Here is a 17581-nt window from a genome sequence, read left to right as displayed (position 1 = left end):
CAAACAACCAGAGCGAGAATTGAAGAAATACAGCGGCTTTCTGGCAGACCCTACCTTGCCACACCCCCCTGAACAATCTGCGGCTCCCCCCTCCCCTTTCCCCTCTCGCAAGCTCCGTACAGTGGGGAAGTCGCCGGGTAATTGGGTCCAGATTGGATACGTTTAAATATTCATGAGGCTGGCAGGGGACGGCGAGGGGGTGGTTGCCTTGATGGTGGTGGTGGTGGTGGTAAGGGTGGGGGGTGGGGAAGTGACTGGTCCCTGGGAGCTGCCAGTGAACAATTCTGGGAAAGGGCGGGGGGAGGCAGAGAGAGAGAGAGAGAGGGGAAGAGGGGGAGCATGTGTGATGAGGAATAGCTGTGGACCTTGCAGTCCCTGCTAACTGCCCTGGGTGGTGTGGTGTGCGGTGTGGTGTGGTGTGGTGTGGTGCGTGCGCGCGCGCGAGTGAGTGAGTGAGTGAGTGAGGGAGAGGAAGAGGGAGGGGAGGGAGCGGAGAGGGTGGGGGGCGAGATAAGAGAGAGAGGAGGAAAAAAGGAGAGAGGAGAAGGAAGGAAGGAACAACAAGGAAGAAAGGGGACTGTACAACCATGCTGTGCTGTATGAGAAGAACAAAACAGGTAGAGCTGAAGGTTTCCTACTTTCTGGCCGCTGAGAAATGCCGGGGCTCTTGGATGTGGCTGGGGGGTGCTTGGAGAGAGAGGCGCGGGGGGCGGAGGGAGGCTTCCAGCTGCTTCTCAGCCACCGTGTCTTTTGCGATTTCTCGTGTGTGTGTGTGTGTGTGTGTGTGTGTTTGTGTAAAGCATCTTTCCATTGAAGGCTCACATCACATTTCCCTGAATGGGGGATTTTTTTGGGGGGGGGAGGGGGTTGGGGTGTGGAGTCTGAGACAGCGGGGGAGACCCTCTCCCTTTCAGACAGACACCTTTGGGCGGGGAACCTGTAGGAAGATGTGTGGAATGGGGTTTTCTGTCTTGGATTTGGAGGGTGGGGATATGCAGGAGAGGAGGGCGAGACATACTCAGATGCGGTTGTGTGAGCTGGGGAACTATGCTTTCTATATCCCCCCCCCCCCAAAAAAAAACAAAAAAAAAACACTGATCCATCCTAGACCGACATAAGGATGTTTTCTGCCTGTGCTTTCTTGGTTTGACACAGATTGAAGTGCATGGACTTCCAGACAGCTGGGATGCTGGGCGATGTGTTCTTCTCTTGAGTGCAACTTGACTGCATCCATCATTTTCTTTGCTTGTCTTTGTTTTAAGGGGGGGGGCAGAGGCAGTTAATGGAATGGAAAATAAATGAGCTACTAAGGGAGATGGGGGTGGGCGCATGGGGGTTCCCTCTCCAGTAATCCCTTTCCTACCAGGGGCTCTTGGACAACTGAGCACCAGCTGGGAAAAAGACAGAGGACCACGCCTCTGTTAGCTGTGAGCTCCGATGGGATGGCAGAGATGAGAATGGGATGAACTTGGTGGAAAACCAGTTAATATCTTATTGGTCCCATATGGTTTGGAGGGGTTTTTTTTGGAGGGGAGGAATAACAGTGAGGAGGGAGAGGGGGGGGGGAGCTCATTTTCAGCTATTAGAAAAAAAGATGAAAAAATATGAAAACGAACAAGATAGCCTTCCGACCCTCCCCATCACACCTTCATGTTAAACTGATTCACTTGGAGAGTGTTGCAGGTCCTTCTTTGAGGTGTATCTGATTTCTTCTGGATTTTCTCCAGTTATATTCAAACCACAGCAAGTGTTTGGCCTTTGAAGTTTATCAAATGTTTCTCCGTACATGTTGGTTGAATACTTATTTTCAATGCAAACTCCACAGACTGCTGGTAAGGCAAATGGCTGGCTGGTTCCTTCCAGTGTATCTGTCCCAGAAAACCAGAGTGCAGTATTCTTAAAAATCATCTGTGCTGAGAGCTGTAACAGTTTAGGATACTATAGTGTTCAAATACAGACATGCAAAAGGCATTTGTGAGCAATGTTGTTCCTACGTTAAGAGATGGTGGTGTAGACTGCGATGGGTGGGGCTGAGGAATGGGAACCCCCAGCTGCATTAGCATTTTCCCCTGGTTCATGTTTCAGATGCTCCCCCATTTCTGGTACACTGACTATTAAAACCTGAAGTGGGGTAGACTCAGAACATGTTGCAGCCAGCCAGCAGATCATATTTGATTGGCATATGTGAGATGAAAAGGGAGGGAGGAGGAAAGCAGACGGAAAAAAGAAAAAGAAAAGCCCACATAGTGAGTGGCAAGGGCTTAGCAAATTTTTCAAATAAGGTAGCAGACTCTGGAGGCTTAGGAAGTGATAGGCTGCAAAAGCCATTTTCATCAGCTTTCCACCAGCTGAGCTGCAGAACACATGGCCAAAACCCTGCCCTCATCACTCCTTTACAAGCAAGCTTATATTATTTTCTATTTTTACATTTTCCCAGTTTTGATATGTATGTTTATAAATTGTTGGCAGAAAGATCCTGAAAAAGCCAGGCAGTTGTATGGTCACCAGCCACACCCCTTTCCACACCCTTGTAGCTAAATCTTCATAGAATCAGGCATACATCCGGCATATACCCTTTGGTATACATCATCGGAGAATCAAGCCTTCAGCCAGCAATTTAAATATCCACATTCATCTACAGTTTGATGAACATACCTTCTGAGACACAAAGAGACACACCCATACACATATATACTCTTTCATATCCAGCCATATCCATATTCATGCATGCAATCCTAACTGCGTATGGGTGCACATATGTGCAAAGCTGTATCCAGACACACCCATGCCTCCAACTATCCCAATTCAGGCTCTTGTATTTGTACAGCATTCACATACATGTACAAATTGCACTTACAAGATATGCTGGTCCATAGAAAAGTTTGGAAACCAAATGCATCACTATTTCTTATAAGCTTTAACTGGAAAAAGATAGGAGAATCTTAAATGCATGCCTCCTCCTCCTCCTTATCCTTACAACCATCACAGTAGGAGTGCTAACAAATGACCATGATCTGAAGAGGATGCTTTAAAAAATATAGGCATGTTTCCTTGTTAATTGAGCAATACCTCTTTGTATTTTTGCCTGCATAGGAACAAATAACAGGGATTCTGTCAAATGTGTTAGGTAACATGCATATGTGCATCTCCTGTAGTCATATATATTTGTGTGTACATGTGTCTCCCTGCATCCAAAGTCATATTCGTAGCACCCTAGTAGGATCATTACTGAAATACATTAGACTTATTAATGGTAAAAGCATAAGTGTCTTTTAATCACACTATTCTCCCCCCCCCCCCCACCTGCACATGTGTATATAAATCGCATGCATAAATGCAGTTTCAGTGCATGAAATGAAATGTGATATCCTGCTGGCCTGGTTGAAGAGCAATTCAGATTTTTGACACCTCTGTCACCATTAAAAGGCATCATTAAAATGTTGAAAGTATGGCAGGCGAAAAGTGAAAATGTAAACTTTGGGAACATTTTGGACATCTAGCTCTGTACTCTGTGCCTGGAAATCTAGTATAGATATATCTCATGAAAGAATAGCTGTGAAACTCCTGTATTGTATACTATTTTGGAACAGACAGTATATAGACAGACAGTAAATAGACTAGTTATGTTGGAACAGACAGTGATGTGGGGGCCGCGTTGCAGCTTTGCCCATGTGTAGGAGAGAGGATCATATTGTCAGCTTGGGACCTCCTGACTAAATGCACTATTGCTGGAGAGAAAGAGAGGTTTTGAACCTTGCCACACCCATGAAATCAAAAGAAGGGGAGGAGGTGGAGAAAGAGAGAGCCTGCATTTCTTTCCTCCTCCACATGAGCAGCATAGATAAGCAGAACTGTATCTATAGAGATGCTATTTAATGCAAACAGAGAGGAAAGCAAGTGTTAGGGGACCATTCTGGCAATTACCAGCCAGATAGTGCAGTGCCTTTTAACACCAGGAGGCAGAAAGGTGGAGAGAAAAATGGAAAGAAAGAGAGGAATAAGCACCGTTTGAGGATACTTTATTGCTTCTGAGTATCTCAGTCCTCATTGGAAAATATCTGAATTGTGCTGCATAATGCAGAAACTGTGAACTTGCAAGGTGTTCTTATATCTTTAAAAGCAAAGCAGGGAGGGGAGGGGCAGGAGTGAAGAGATTTTCCTTCTTTGGGGGAATAAAAAGCATCTGAGTCTGATTTTCTCACAATAAAGCTGGCTGAGCTGTATCAATTGGCACCAGCTGTGATCACAACCGGAGCTTGCCTTTTAAGGGTGACAAGTCATGTGGCTTTTTCGAGACTTTTAATTTCTGCCCGACTGTCTGTGGTTCACGTTTTTTGAGGGTTTTGCACTCTATTTCTTGGATGTTGTCTGCACAGATTTCTCTTCAGTCGAGTCTCTGCAGCAGGGAAAAGTCCACGTTCAGCTTGTGCCCCTCACAGTGGTCTGAACTCCTTGATTATTATAGAAATAGCTTTTTTCATAAATCATGAAATGTAACTCATCTCCCCATTGTATATATAAGCTTCCCAAGAGGCTTGACTGAAAGCAGTTCCTCCATAAAGGCAAATAGAACCATGATGGGCTAGAGGAGAGATGCAATCACAACTTTCTTGTCGGTTTTGAAAACTGCAGGGTGGGAAAAGCACCCACCGGTGCTGAAGGATTCTCAAGAAACTTGAATCAAAAGCAGGTGTAACTTTTCCTCAGCTGAGCAAGTATTTGTGAGAGACCAAGAAGCAGTCTTTAAAATGAGAATGGAAGGTTTTCCTGTGTCAGTGTAAGGTTTTTCAAAACTCAGAACTCCGCCTTGTTCTTTTTCAGCGTGAAAATATGAGCCAGTGGCACACAAAGAGAATGCATACGAACTGAGGCTACCTTCCCCTAAGAGTGAAAAGATGCAACAATGATGTGATTGCCTTTGGGACAATGATCATAGATGACGAGTTTCAGAGTGTATTCTCTTGGCTGCAGCTTTCTTATATTTCAGGTCATCTTTTTCCCCACCCCAGATTTGTAGAACGTGAAGAATTATGTCATCTTCTTTGGCTGTGACAGTCACAGTTTTTCCTATAATCTTTGCTGCAGGGGACAGGACTCCAGTGGTCAGTACCACTGGTCACACATTTCCTGGCTGTCTACACCTTTACCATCTCTGTGCTCAAGGGTGTGGATGACTCAAAGACTCAGCTTGTCCATTTTGTTTAGTGAAAATGTACGTACATAAATTATTGTGGTGTTTTTTTTCCAATCCAGCTGCAGGCTTGTGTGGTAACCAGCAGGTAACATGTGTTTTACATTGTGCAGATGTTTGCAGCCTGGGTACTTTTCCTGCCCCATGGTGTGGTGTTTACATATAAATAAGAGGTTTGTTTTTGTACCACACCATGGATGCATAATTATCAAAAGATTGGTTCCCCCCCCTTGATTTGTGAATTGATCACCTGCAGGTTCTTTCCTGCTGCTATGGGATAATGTATGTCAGCTGATAGTAATGAATGGGTTCACATACCTTCAGGGTGGACAGTTTTTCAACCCAGGAGTTTGCATATTTGCCTGAATCCTGATAATGGAGGCCTAATTTTCAGAACTGCAGTGATTCTCAGATACATTGACCATGTGTACTTGAAGACTGAGAGGAGATATGCTGTGTTGTTGTTTTTTTGGAGTTGTGTGGCTCTTCAGAGTTCTGACATAAGGGCATTTTAATGCTTTGGAGGGCAAAAAAGAGAGAATATATAAGACATGTCTTTTAAATAATGCAAGGAAGCAGAGAACTTGTTCATACCTTATTTTGGAAGCCACCACATCACATGGGTCACTTGGTTTGCAGATTACTTTCCTAATTAGTACCATTGTCCCAGTGGAAACTGGCATTACTGTGAAAGTTTTTGTGCAACAAAGTTGCACCATAGTATGTGATACTTCCTTGTCCTACTGCTATAATGTGAATCCTAACAGGACTCCAACAATATAGGATCAGTTTTATTTATTTTATTTTAATTTATTTATTAGATTTTGTAGACCGCCTCATCCCCAAAGGGCTCTAGGTGGTTCACAATATAATAAAAACCAATAAGTTATGGGCACAGCCATGCCACAGAGCCTGGTGTGTGAACTGAGCATAAGAGTTCAATCCTAAACTGAGCTACATCTATCCAAGCACATTGACTTGAATGCACTTAGAGGAATATAATTCTGCTTAGGACTGCACTTTTACTAATTTAATGTGGCATGAGTTCCCAAGGGTAACAGTCAGCTTCAACAGATAAAAAAGCAGATTGAGGCCATATTCTCTGTGTGAAATCCACATCTTACAGTAGTGTTTCAGTAAGCAACTTGAAAAGGTACTGAGAAAGAAAGGCAACAGAAAAACATAAGCTGGTAAAAAAAAAACCCTACTATGGAACATTCAGAATTTCTTCATCTGATCGATATTGTGCACAGAAGTAAAAAGAGCCTGGAAATGTCACCTATCATCCACCTGAACTTTAACTAAGAACCCCTTGAGCTGCACATCTACCTGTTCACATGGCAGACAAGACATTTCTGCATGGTGCTATCTCCTACTGGTTGAGACATGTGGGCATATACTGCAGCTTTGTGAATGTTAGTCTGTCCTACCTGATGGCTACCTTCAAGATAAGGAGTATAGTGATCAGGGTAGGTTACAGGATTTGCATATATGTTGTGACCATATTGTGCAGTGCTACAGGGGAGTTGCCATGCAGCTAGGTAAGTGTATGTGTTTGTATGTTTCTTTCAACAACAACAAAAAGCAACAAATAATTTTTTTTACAGTTTAGGTAAAATAAGAAGAGTTTGGATTTAAGCCCCCCCCCCCGCTTCTCTCCTTTAAGGAGACTCAAAAGAGCTTACAAACTCCTTTCCCTTCCTTTCCCCACAACTGACACGTTGTGAGGTAGGTGGGGCTGAGGGAGTTCTGAGAGAACTTTGACTAGCCCAAGGTTACTCAGCAGGCTTCATTTATAGGAGTGGAGAAACAAATCCCGTTCACCAGATTAGAGTCTACCATTCATGTGGAGGAGTGGGGAATCAAACCTGGTTCTCCAGGTTTAGAGCCTACCTATTCTTAACCAACATACCATGCTGGATCTCCAGCAGGGCAGGGGTACAAGGGCAAGAAGGAAAGCTCAAATAACCTGGAGATTAAAAGAAGAAGAAGAAGAGTTTGGATTTATATCCCCCCTTTCTCTCCTGTAGGAGACTCAAAGGGGCTTACAATCTCCTTGCCCTTCCCCCCTCACAACAAATACCCTGTGAGGTAGGTGGGGCTGAGAGAGCTCTGAAAAGCTGTGACTAGCCCAAGGTCACCCAGCTTGCGTGTGTGGGAGTGTATAGGCTAATCTGAATTCCCCAGATAAGCCTCCAAAACTCAAGCGGCAGAGCTGGGAATCAAACCCGGTTCCTCCAGATCAGAATGTACCTGCTCTTAGCCTCTGCTTTTAGCCACTACACCACTGCTGCTCCTACAGCAGCACTACAGCACTGCTGCTAAAAGTGGTCCAAATGCTATTCAGAGTTGCCAGTTAATAGAAAGCACTAATAATGTGCCCTGGCCCACAAGTTAGCAAGCTGGTTTCCTGCTCTTTATGCTCTCTGAATCTCTCTGTGGAGTCCTGCTTAACTTTCTGGAATCCATAACGATCACTCTATATACAATGGTGTGTGGTGTTGGTTAAACCGAGTAGGAAACAGGGTTTTGCAGTTTTACATAATTCCAGAAGTGGAAGGCACACGATTCCTTTGCTACAGGTTTTCAACAAGCAGTTCTTTTGTGATTGTATCATTGACACATAGCCCACAGTTACATGAGACTGTGCCATAGGAAAGCAGCTGCCGTTTTAATGCTGTTGCAGTCTATAGGAGAAGCCAAGCCAAGCCTTGCTTGCTTATTTATTTATTTATTTAGACAGACAGACATCACTTTTCTTTCCAGTGTGGATCCAAAGTTACCTACAACATTCTTCCCTTTTCCCTTTTTACCCTCACAACAGCCCTGAGAAAGAGTGACTGGCCCACAGTCACCCAAAGAGCTTCCATGACGTAGTCAGGATTTGTACTTGGGCCTTCTAAGATCTTAACCATTATGCCAAAAGGATTCTCAGTATAACTGGTTGGTGGATATATTGCCATTGGATATAATTGCTAACCATATTCCCAAATTCATAAAGAACTAGCTACTTCCATGCAAGTTTGAAATGGCTTATAGAATGAAGATCGTCAGAATATCTAGCCCCTGAGGGAGTTCATAAACCTTACTTTGCCTGGAAAACTCTGTTACCCCCTTTTAAACTGCACTTTAAGTAGGTTAAATAGAGGACAGTCAACTAGATAAACCATTTGTAACCACTAGAGGTAAAATTAGTATCAAGAGAACCGGATTCACATTTACCTCCTCTTGGCTTCCCACTGAGAATATCTCTTCCTGCCTGCCTCTGTCGTGTCAGTGAGCAATGCCTCTCTCATTCACATGGGGATTCTGAGTTTTAATTTACTTAAAATTTCTGCAACTTTTTTTTTTAACTTTTAGGTGGAAGGTCAGAAATGTTTCTAAAGTGCATCTTTTGTGAAGGGGGAAATACCCATAATTTTGTGACCCAGTAATTTACTAAAACATTAATTACTGCATCTTTTCGGGAAACAGGAGGAGGGATGGGCAGAGTTGAACCCTTGTCATGTTTGGTTCCTGGTAGGATGAGGCTTTTCACTTTATAGCATCTGTGTGGATGAGGCCCACTCATCTGTTTGTGAACCTCCAGCCAGTTGTTTTGCCAGACAATTTTCCACTTTGTTAGACTTTGTCTTTGCAGACATTTTCTCTCCTCCCTCTTGCCATTATGCAGACAACTCATCCTTTTCATTCATGGTAATGCAACATCCCTGTGGAGAACCACACCCGTTTGCTTATGTGGAAAAATAACATTAGGAAAATATTGATTTAACTGTCTGTAGTGCAATAAAGGTTTTGTTCTTTTCAAATAAAGTGAATAGCACCATGTCCTCCTGCTCTTCATTTCCTCCCATGACCCCTGTTCTCCTTCCTATCCCCCACCTTGTATATGGTTCACAGTTTTAGATAATTTATCTTGCTGTGTAGCCTATTCCCATCTACTTCATCAGTTGGTCCTTTTCCCTGCTTTATCGGTCCTGTTTTCTTCTTCTTCATGACACGGCCTGCCTCTGAAATGGTGTACATGGACCAAATGTTGTCACAGTGTCTTGGATTTTTCCCAGCTTGCATACATTTGAGGAATAATTTAGGTAACCTAAAGGTAACACAGCAATCCTCAGGAATCATTTTGGGGTATGGCTGTGGCTCAATGGTACAGAATATTGTCTTGTGTGCAAGGGGTTCCAGGTTCAGTCATTGGGATCAGTTTAAAAAGTCATGTAGGAGATGATGTCAAAGACCTCTTCCTCAGAACCTGGAGAATTGCTGTCAGGCAGAGTAGATCTTGACAGAACTATGGTTTTGACTCAGTACAAGACCTTTCTCTGTGTGTATATTGACATTTATATAGGGCTGCCAGTCCCATGGTGGGGGCAAGGGAGCCCCTGTCCCACCTTTAATTTCCTGCTACTGCAGGGGAAAAATGACTATAGGGCCTATGGACTGATATCACTTCTGGAAAAACTTGAATGTGACATCATACCTCTCCAGGAATTACTTAGAAAAAAAAAAGTCTTTTGGGACTATGATATAATCTCACTTCTGGGAAAAGCACAGAAGTGATATCATGCCTCTTTAGGAATTGCCAGAAATTCTGTGGTATATGGTTCTCTATCCCTTCAGGTTTCCTGCTGGTTGCCAAGTTAGGTATGGCAACTTCCATGTATACAAAAGGGGGATGCCTTAGCTTTTGTGCCTGTTTGTTAACTTTCAGGGCAACTGGTGCCCACTGAGTGAAACAAAATGATGGACTACTGGTCTGTTGCAACAGAGCTCTTGGGTTATGATCAAGGTGCAAGCAGGTTGGAAATGGTAGTCTCTAGGGGTGACTAGACTGGATTTGGAAAAAGACAGAAGAATGGCTATGAATGGGCAACCATGTTTGATGGATCCGTGTATACTGATGTGGTAACAAGCACAGTGTAATGGCAATAGCAGCCCAGTAATGTTGATCCTCAGCATCTGCTAATAAGAGAGAATACTGTCATCTCTAAATATGGTAGTTGCAGTATGGATATTATGGCTTGTACCTCTTCTCCATGTTCTCCGTTGACCTCTTCTCCATATACTTATTCTATCTTTTAAAGCAATAATGTCTCTTGAAAATGTTCCATAGGTTAATTATATGCTGAACAAAGGAATGATTTCTTTTGTTTCACTTACATTTACTGCAGATGACCTTGGATCTTATTTATTTTGAAATTATTGTTCCTTATTTACTCTGCTCACACCAATTATGGTTTTCCTAAACCTCTGTCTTGCCCTCTTTCAATCATAATTTTTCAAGTTCTCCATATTTTTTTGACCATTTTACTGGTATTTTTAATATTTTTTCCAGTGCTTCTATAATTCTTTTTCTGAGATGGGGTGAACAGAAGTACACCTAAGTACTCAAAATGTGGATTTTCAGCTGTCTTGTCTTATTTTCATTTCCTTTTTAATAAGTTATGTTAAATGGTATTCTCTGTTCTTTCTTTATGGACTAGCTAACATCAGTCAAACTGATCATTTGTAGGTATTTCAGAGTCAGTGAATGCTCTTAAGCCATCTTTTGATTGTCTGGATGTGACTTTTGGTGCATCTGCCTCTTGATCACTAATTACTTCCAGAGTAGCCCTCACCATGGCTGGCTCCCCCTTGCTCTGGTTTTGGAGGAGTTTCTCCCCCTCTTTTTTGATCTGAGCAGCCAGCAGACCAATGATATTCTGATATGGTTTGCTACTGGAAGGAAGCTACATTCTTTTTTTAAAAAAAATTGTTTTTATCATTGGTAGAATCCTGAAAATATAAAAACTGCCTTGCTGGTGCAAAGAGCATATTATACTGTGTTCTGTTCCCAATATGACAAGCAGATACTCTTGGAAAGCTAGACAATAAGGTACAAGAAAGAGAGCCTTTGGTGTTGGGTACTGCTCATTTTAATGGCACACCTGCCATATGTCTGAGTTTACTGGACTACCAGAGTAAGAAGTCATATTGATCTTCAGTTATAATTGTCATGTTTTGACTCTGTTTGCAGCTCATTGTATTAAAAACTATGAAAACAACATGGAAGTACAAGTTAACTTTTGTATACCTTTCAAAGTTTCTGACCTTTCTTCTGCTTATGGAAACATGATTCTAGCTGATCTGAAGAGCTTAACAAATTGTACTGTAAATAGACAGGCTGCTGGGAGCCATAATGGGATGTCATACAAAGACGTGGGCTTTCCTCATTCTACTGACGCCTCAAATAAAAACAAATCACATGACTTGACCATCTCCTTAGGCATCCAGGGTGTCCTGGGAGCATGGAATTTTGTTTGCCTAGTTATCCCCCAACAATTGTAGTGGCCTAGGAGGATTACATGGCATTCTTCTCTTGAATGTTGGCTTTCAGGCTGTATAGCTGAAGCCTCCTGAGGCAGACCTGGCATTCCTATACCCCTGGACAGCTCCCAAACAAAGCAATAGAGCATCCCGGAGTTTCCATTTACTGATGAAAATATATGTTACCATGGGTGCTATATATCTGGAAAACATTTGGCCCACTCAAGGTCCGATCCCCCAATCTGTTTCTTTGATCTGAAAATTGGCAACACAGATTGAGTCTGAAACCATTACACTCTGGTATTTGTTAACATCAACTGATAATCAAGGGACGCTAATCTATATTATAACAATCATAATGAAAAATTAGTCTTCAGTCAATTGAAACAATTTAAAAGTAGTGAAAATTGTTATTGTCTGCAGTAGTCCCTGTATTAATGTGTATTTGCTTAGATTTATAGCCCAGCACTAATTAATTTGGCATTTGGACAAAATAATCTCTCTACAATGTGTATTCATTCACTCACATTCTTAGCATTCTGAAACTGCTTGGCTGGCCCAAAGTCTTAACTGTTCAGAAAGGCTTCAGTCCATAAAGTTGTCTAACAGACTCCCAGCAGCCAGGTGATTCCTTGTGTCTTGGGGCAAGGGTAAAGCAGAGATAGAAAAGGAGAGGCACAGATTTTCATTTGACCAAACTAAGAATTTTCTGATTGGTCCCTACTAGAGACGTTAGTAGAGAGCATCCTCTAGTAGTCATCCTGGGCATGGTTGTACTTTACCAATCATGGACAGAGGTTTAGCCTTAACTGAGTCTTTTATTCATATAATTTGTATTAACAGAAGACACAAAGGAGGGGCCATTCATGCATCTCCCAACTTGTTGCTATTTTCCAAGAAATGGAATGTGAACAGTCTGAATCTGAACTGAGAATCCCCCTACTGCAAACCACATTGCTCCAATGATAAATGAGGACTGCTTACACAATAAAGGATTACAAACATTTGTTTCAGTGTTAGCATGCATCCACCCATGATACACAAAGATTGGAATATATTCTAAAGTCCCTTTCTCTTTACTAGACATGCAGATTTTACTTTGCATAATCACAAATTGTGGAAGTGCCTAAGCAAATTAAAAGACAGTTGGGCTTGTTGCATTGGGTAGGTTCACCAGGCTTTCTGCTATGGCAAGAGGCTTCCCACCAATTGCCTTTGGTGCCTTCTGCCTCTCTGAGTAGCAGTGGGAGAAAAGTATTTAAAAACTGACTGGTATTGTCTGTCCTGCCATATCATTTCTGGGAACAATCTGGAAATGACAATGGGTAGCTCTAGGAATTGCCAGAAATTCAGACAATGATATGGCACAATGATGTCCAAATTTATCCTGGAGGATATTCTGAAGATCTGTCATTTCTGGGATGATACTGTCATTTCTGGGATGATATCATTTCTGGGATGATACATTTCTGGGATGATACTGTCATTTTTGGGATGATATCAATCTCTCATGTCCCCACTCCCTAGCCTTTCCACTGGGTGCTAAGGCTTGGCCTAGCAACCCACTAGGCCAAGGTTGTAAAAAGAGGATTTTACAACCCACTGGGTTGTAAAAAGAGGATTTTTTCCCCTCAAAAGCTCGTTCATATAACATGAGGTTTTGTCAGATCTTAAGATATGAACTTGACAAAGTGAAAAAGTCCTTATAATGAAACACTATGCCAATGTAGTATACCTTGTTTGTTGCCATTGTTTCAAAGGGTAATATTACCTTTTCCATTGAATATTACTTTCTCACAGCCCAATCTTATAGGGGTGTATGAATTGGCTCTTGGAGCCAGTGTAAGGTCAGGCCAGCTAATTTGTCCACATCGCTAGCAGAGAGAGCAAGCTGGGAGGTGGGCAAGTGCCACAAAGATCTGCAGCAACCAACCTGGAAGAGCCTGTGCCCTGCTGTACCAGTTAGGTCTAAACCCGGCCTCTGGTTTGGCTTGGAGCGGGCTATGGGTGTTTCTGGGGGTAGAGTCAACTTCAGTTGGCTTCCACTGGGATTTTGAGCTGGGAGTGCCTCCGGCCCAGACCTTGGACTCCATTTAGCCCTATGGAGTGCTTTCAGGCAGCTGGGGATTCTCTGTTTTGTTCTGCTTCCCTGTGTCACCTAGAAGCCCTCTGGAGGTGGCATGGGGGAGCAGCTATCCCCAGCTGCCACGGCTTTTGAATTGGGCTGCCCATCTTGTTGTATTGGCCTATTGCTTATTGTGCATTTTTTTCTATCTGAAGCTGTCATTGTAAGATGTATACAAATAGAGGGAAAGAAAAGTCACTAGTGATGATTTTTTCATGTTACTGCATTTTGTATTATGTCTTAGGGACAGATGATAATGGAGGAGCATATTAGTTATTTAAAAGATTTAACTCTCAATCAAAGCTTTTTCAGTTGGCTTCCACCTGAATTCAGCTTTTAAAACAATTTAATAAATAACCAACACTGAAAAGTAACACACATTTCTAAAAATGAGCTTTAAAAAGACCCACACTCACAATCTAGATCAATCTAAACCCTAAGTGAATTAAAAAAAGCTTTTGTTTGGCACTTGTTAAGTACCTGGTAAAGGGAGCTTCATGATCAAAGTACCACCATGTTAGCCACATCACCTTGTCTGTTAAGCTCCCCCCCGAAAAGACCTTACAGAAGATCTAAATTGTCTGCCAGTCTCTTCAGCCTCTTTGTCCCATCATTGGGTTGACTGTGCAATTAGAAATGGATACAATTAGAGTTGTTCTAAGTATATGGACATCAGCGGAGCTGCAACTGGGTGGGGGCACCGTGACCCTGGGCGCGCACCATTAGGATCATGTGCGAGGCGAAAATCGCCCCCCTTCCCCCGTCCACTTACCTTAGTTTGAGTTTGCTGCCTGGTGGAAACTATACTTCCCAGGAGACCTTGAGCCCCACAGGAGTTGGGGCTCGCTGCAAGAGTTTGGGCTCACAAGGTCTCTGGGAAGCATAGTTCCCACCAGGTTGCTTTTTCTAAGGTAGCAGCAAACTCTTAGCAGCAAACTCATGAATTGCTAGGACATCTAAGGTACTAAGGTAAGTAGGGGGGCATGGGGGGTGAGGACGGGCACCATTTTGCCCTGGGCATCATTTCCCCCCCCCCCCCCGGCACTGCATATGAATCATCCCGATTGAGGGGCTGGATGATTGCTGAAATTTACTTTTTTAACAGTTGTTTTAAAGCTGGAACTACATATTAAATGTATGGGTGCAAGAGAAAATGGCAATTACCAGATTCCTTATTGTGACAAAGAAGGATAATATGGGGTGATAAACACAGGGTGTTTCTACACACTTAAAATCAGCTTCCTTATCTGAATAGTACCAGTAACAAATAGCACATATACGCCTTCATTGCTTTGACTGAAAGGAACTATTCTAATCACAGCGGGATTTACAATTATTGGAACAAGGAGTTATTAATTATTTCAGCAACCATCAATTGCTAAACACTTCTTGATTGGAGCGGCAATCTCAGGAGTATTCCATCCCCTCCCTATATATCCTTTACAATTACTCTTTGGGTTAGAGTGTTTAGAAGGAACCCAACAAAACTTGGGCTGGATTAAGACATGCAACATGCTGAAGCTCTAAACTATGTCATATGTAAGAGACCCCGTGGCATTACCCTTGATAACAATTTTATATAAAGGCCTCTCCTAATCTGAAGGCCTAAGCAGTGGTTGGATCCAAAAGTTTTAACAACAGGTTCTGATGGTGGTGGGATTCAAACAGTGGCGCTGCCGCACACATGCACCTCCAGTCCCTATTGGGCAGGGAGGTTGCTTTAGTGACCCCTTCTCGGCACTCAGAAAAAAATAGTAACCACTTCTAGAGAAGTGGTGAGAACTGGTTGGATCCCACCTCTGGGCCTAAGGTAGAGTTTATCTAATTTGCAGCTCTGAATTAGACCAATAAATACCAGTTTTGTTCATTACAGATCTGTATCTAATAATTATCATTCTTCCCATAATAACTAAAAAGGGCAGCTAGCAAGCAGATGGGCTGGCTACCAAAGTTGGTGGAGGGTAAAACTAGGTCCATACAGAGAAGATAGGTATGGGTGTGAGACTCTGAAGCAATGCAGAAACGTTTTGGATTTTTGAAAATTAAATCCTTGCTCCTTCCCAAGCCCACAAAAACCTGTAGAGGCTGCTGGCTGCCCTCCTTCTGCCTTCCAGTGTTGGCAAGGAAAATCTGTGCGCAGGTACAAACCTTTACCCAGCCAGGGCTGGAGACTGAGTTGAAACCCAGGATCATTGTGGGGTTAGAGTTCATGGACAGCTGCTGTGAATTCTGGAACTTCCACCATCACAGTCTTCTGCCAGACACCTTCTGGATGAACTAGAGGAACTGCAGCAGCAGTAGCTATGTTTGGAGCTACTCCATAGAACAGAATCTGGGGAGAGCTATCATAGCCCCTATGCCAGATTCAGGCACTTTTGGGCAGTAGCTGATGAACTGCAACTTCAGCTGCTGTCTTTGAGCCAACTCCACAGAATCAACCCTTCTGGGCAATTAATGCATCCCCCTCTGAGCTGGCTGCTTCCCTGCAGAACAAAAGGCCAACCATTTTATATTGGTCTTTCCCCTCTCCTTTCCATTTTGCAAATTTCATGATTTCTGTCACTTGAAAAGGTCTGTGGCTCAGCGGAACAGCATCTGCTTGGCAAACAGAAGGTCTTCATTCAACCTCTGGAATCTCTAATTAAAAGGATCAGTTAGGGGGTAATGTGGAAGACCTCTGTCTGAGACCTTGGACAGCTGCTGCCAGTTACAGTAGATAATTCTGACCTTTATAGACCTCGGGTCTGATTCAGTAACAGGCTGCTTCATGTGTCTATATTCCTAGAAAGCTTACATATCCCATGATAGCAATCAATTTTTGGTTTTGATAAGCAATGACATACATGTAAAGGCAGAACCCTGATTGTTCACACAAATGAGCCCATTTATCTCTATGTAAAGGGAGTCCCCCATGCAAGAATCAGACCTTTACTGACCCCTGGGGTGACATTAGATCATGACATTTGTTTTATGGGATGGCTTGCCATTGCTTTCCCCAGTCATCTACCCAGCACGCTGGGTACTCATTTTACCAACCTCGGAAGATGGAAGGCCAACAGTGCAATCAAGAACAGAGTTACAGTGGGCTTAGGCTGGCGTAACTCTGTTCTGGATTGCACTGTTAGTCAATCTTGAGCCAGCTATCCGAAACCAACTTCTGTCAGGACTGAACTTGGGTTGTGAGCAGGGCTTTGACTTCAGTGCTGCAGCTTACCACTCTTTGCTGTGCGGGTTTTATTTTATTTTATCTTGAAACACATCTTGAATTTGTGAAACACGTGTGGAAGAACAAGGCTGGATAGTGGGCGTCTATCATTTTGTCATGAGCTAAAACAGACTTCAGAGTACAGATCGCTTAAACATTGTGGTATGGATCCATCTGTAGTAACGAATCTATTGTTTTCAGAATAGCCCAAGGATTCTGATATGAAATGCTACAGTCTACCTAAAGCAATCAAACAAATTTGATTGCATATCTGCCAACTTTTCAAAGTAAATACACTGTCACACTCATACTTCAAATTATGTGAGAATGAAGCTTGACAAGTGGGAAGTGTGGCCAACCCAAAGAATGTTTCTTAAAGCTTTCCTAAAGGATATGAGACTCTTATCTTAGAAATGTACCACTCTCTTGTCCTTGGAAGCATATTTTTTTACATTTGGATAACACATGTTCAAATAAAGCTGCTGTGTAAGGTGATTTTTCCTGATTCAGTCATCTGTGTTTACTAGCAAATTTATTAGATGTATTACTTGTGCAAGAACTATTGTACACTATCACCTAAATAACCTCCACCCATTTTTCAAACAAGTAAAACTTTAATATTCTCCCAACACTCTGTTACATACCCATGTTTTCCCGAAAATAAGACAGTGTCTTATATTAATTTTTGCTCCCAAAAATGCGCCATGTCTTATTTTCAGGGGATGTCTTATTTTTCTGTGTTCTGTTCGCC

The 17581-nt window shown here is 42.7% G+C and overlaps 1 protein-coding gene across 1 annotated transcript in view; it reads left to right on the top strand.

Moving 5' to 3' along the window:
* Positions 1 to 475: 475 nt before the first annotated feature.
* The window catches only part of GAP43 (growth associated protein 43), a 69731-nt gene continuing 52625 nt past the window's right edge, over positions 476 to 17581 (top strand). The window contains exon 1 of the mRNA XM_048494940.1: positions 476 to 617. Within this exon, the coding sequence (XP_048350897.1) occupies positions 588 to 617 (30 nt within the window). The 5' untranslated portion in view covers positions 476 to 587. The remainder of the gene's footprint in view (positions 618 to 17581) is intronic.

Source organism: Sphaerodactylus townsendi, linkage group LG04 (genome assembly GCF_021028975.2).
Source record: "Sphaerodactylus townsendi isolate TG3544 linkage group LG04, MPM_Stown_v2.3, whole genome shotgun sequence".
In the NCBI taxonomy this organism is placed as follows: Eukaryota; Metazoa; Chordata; class Lepidosauria; order Squamata; family Sphaerodactylidae; genus Sphaerodactylus; species Sphaerodactylus townsendi.
The sequence above is the reverse complement of the archived record's forward strand: the minus strand, read 5'-3'. Positions and strand labels throughout refer to the sequence as shown.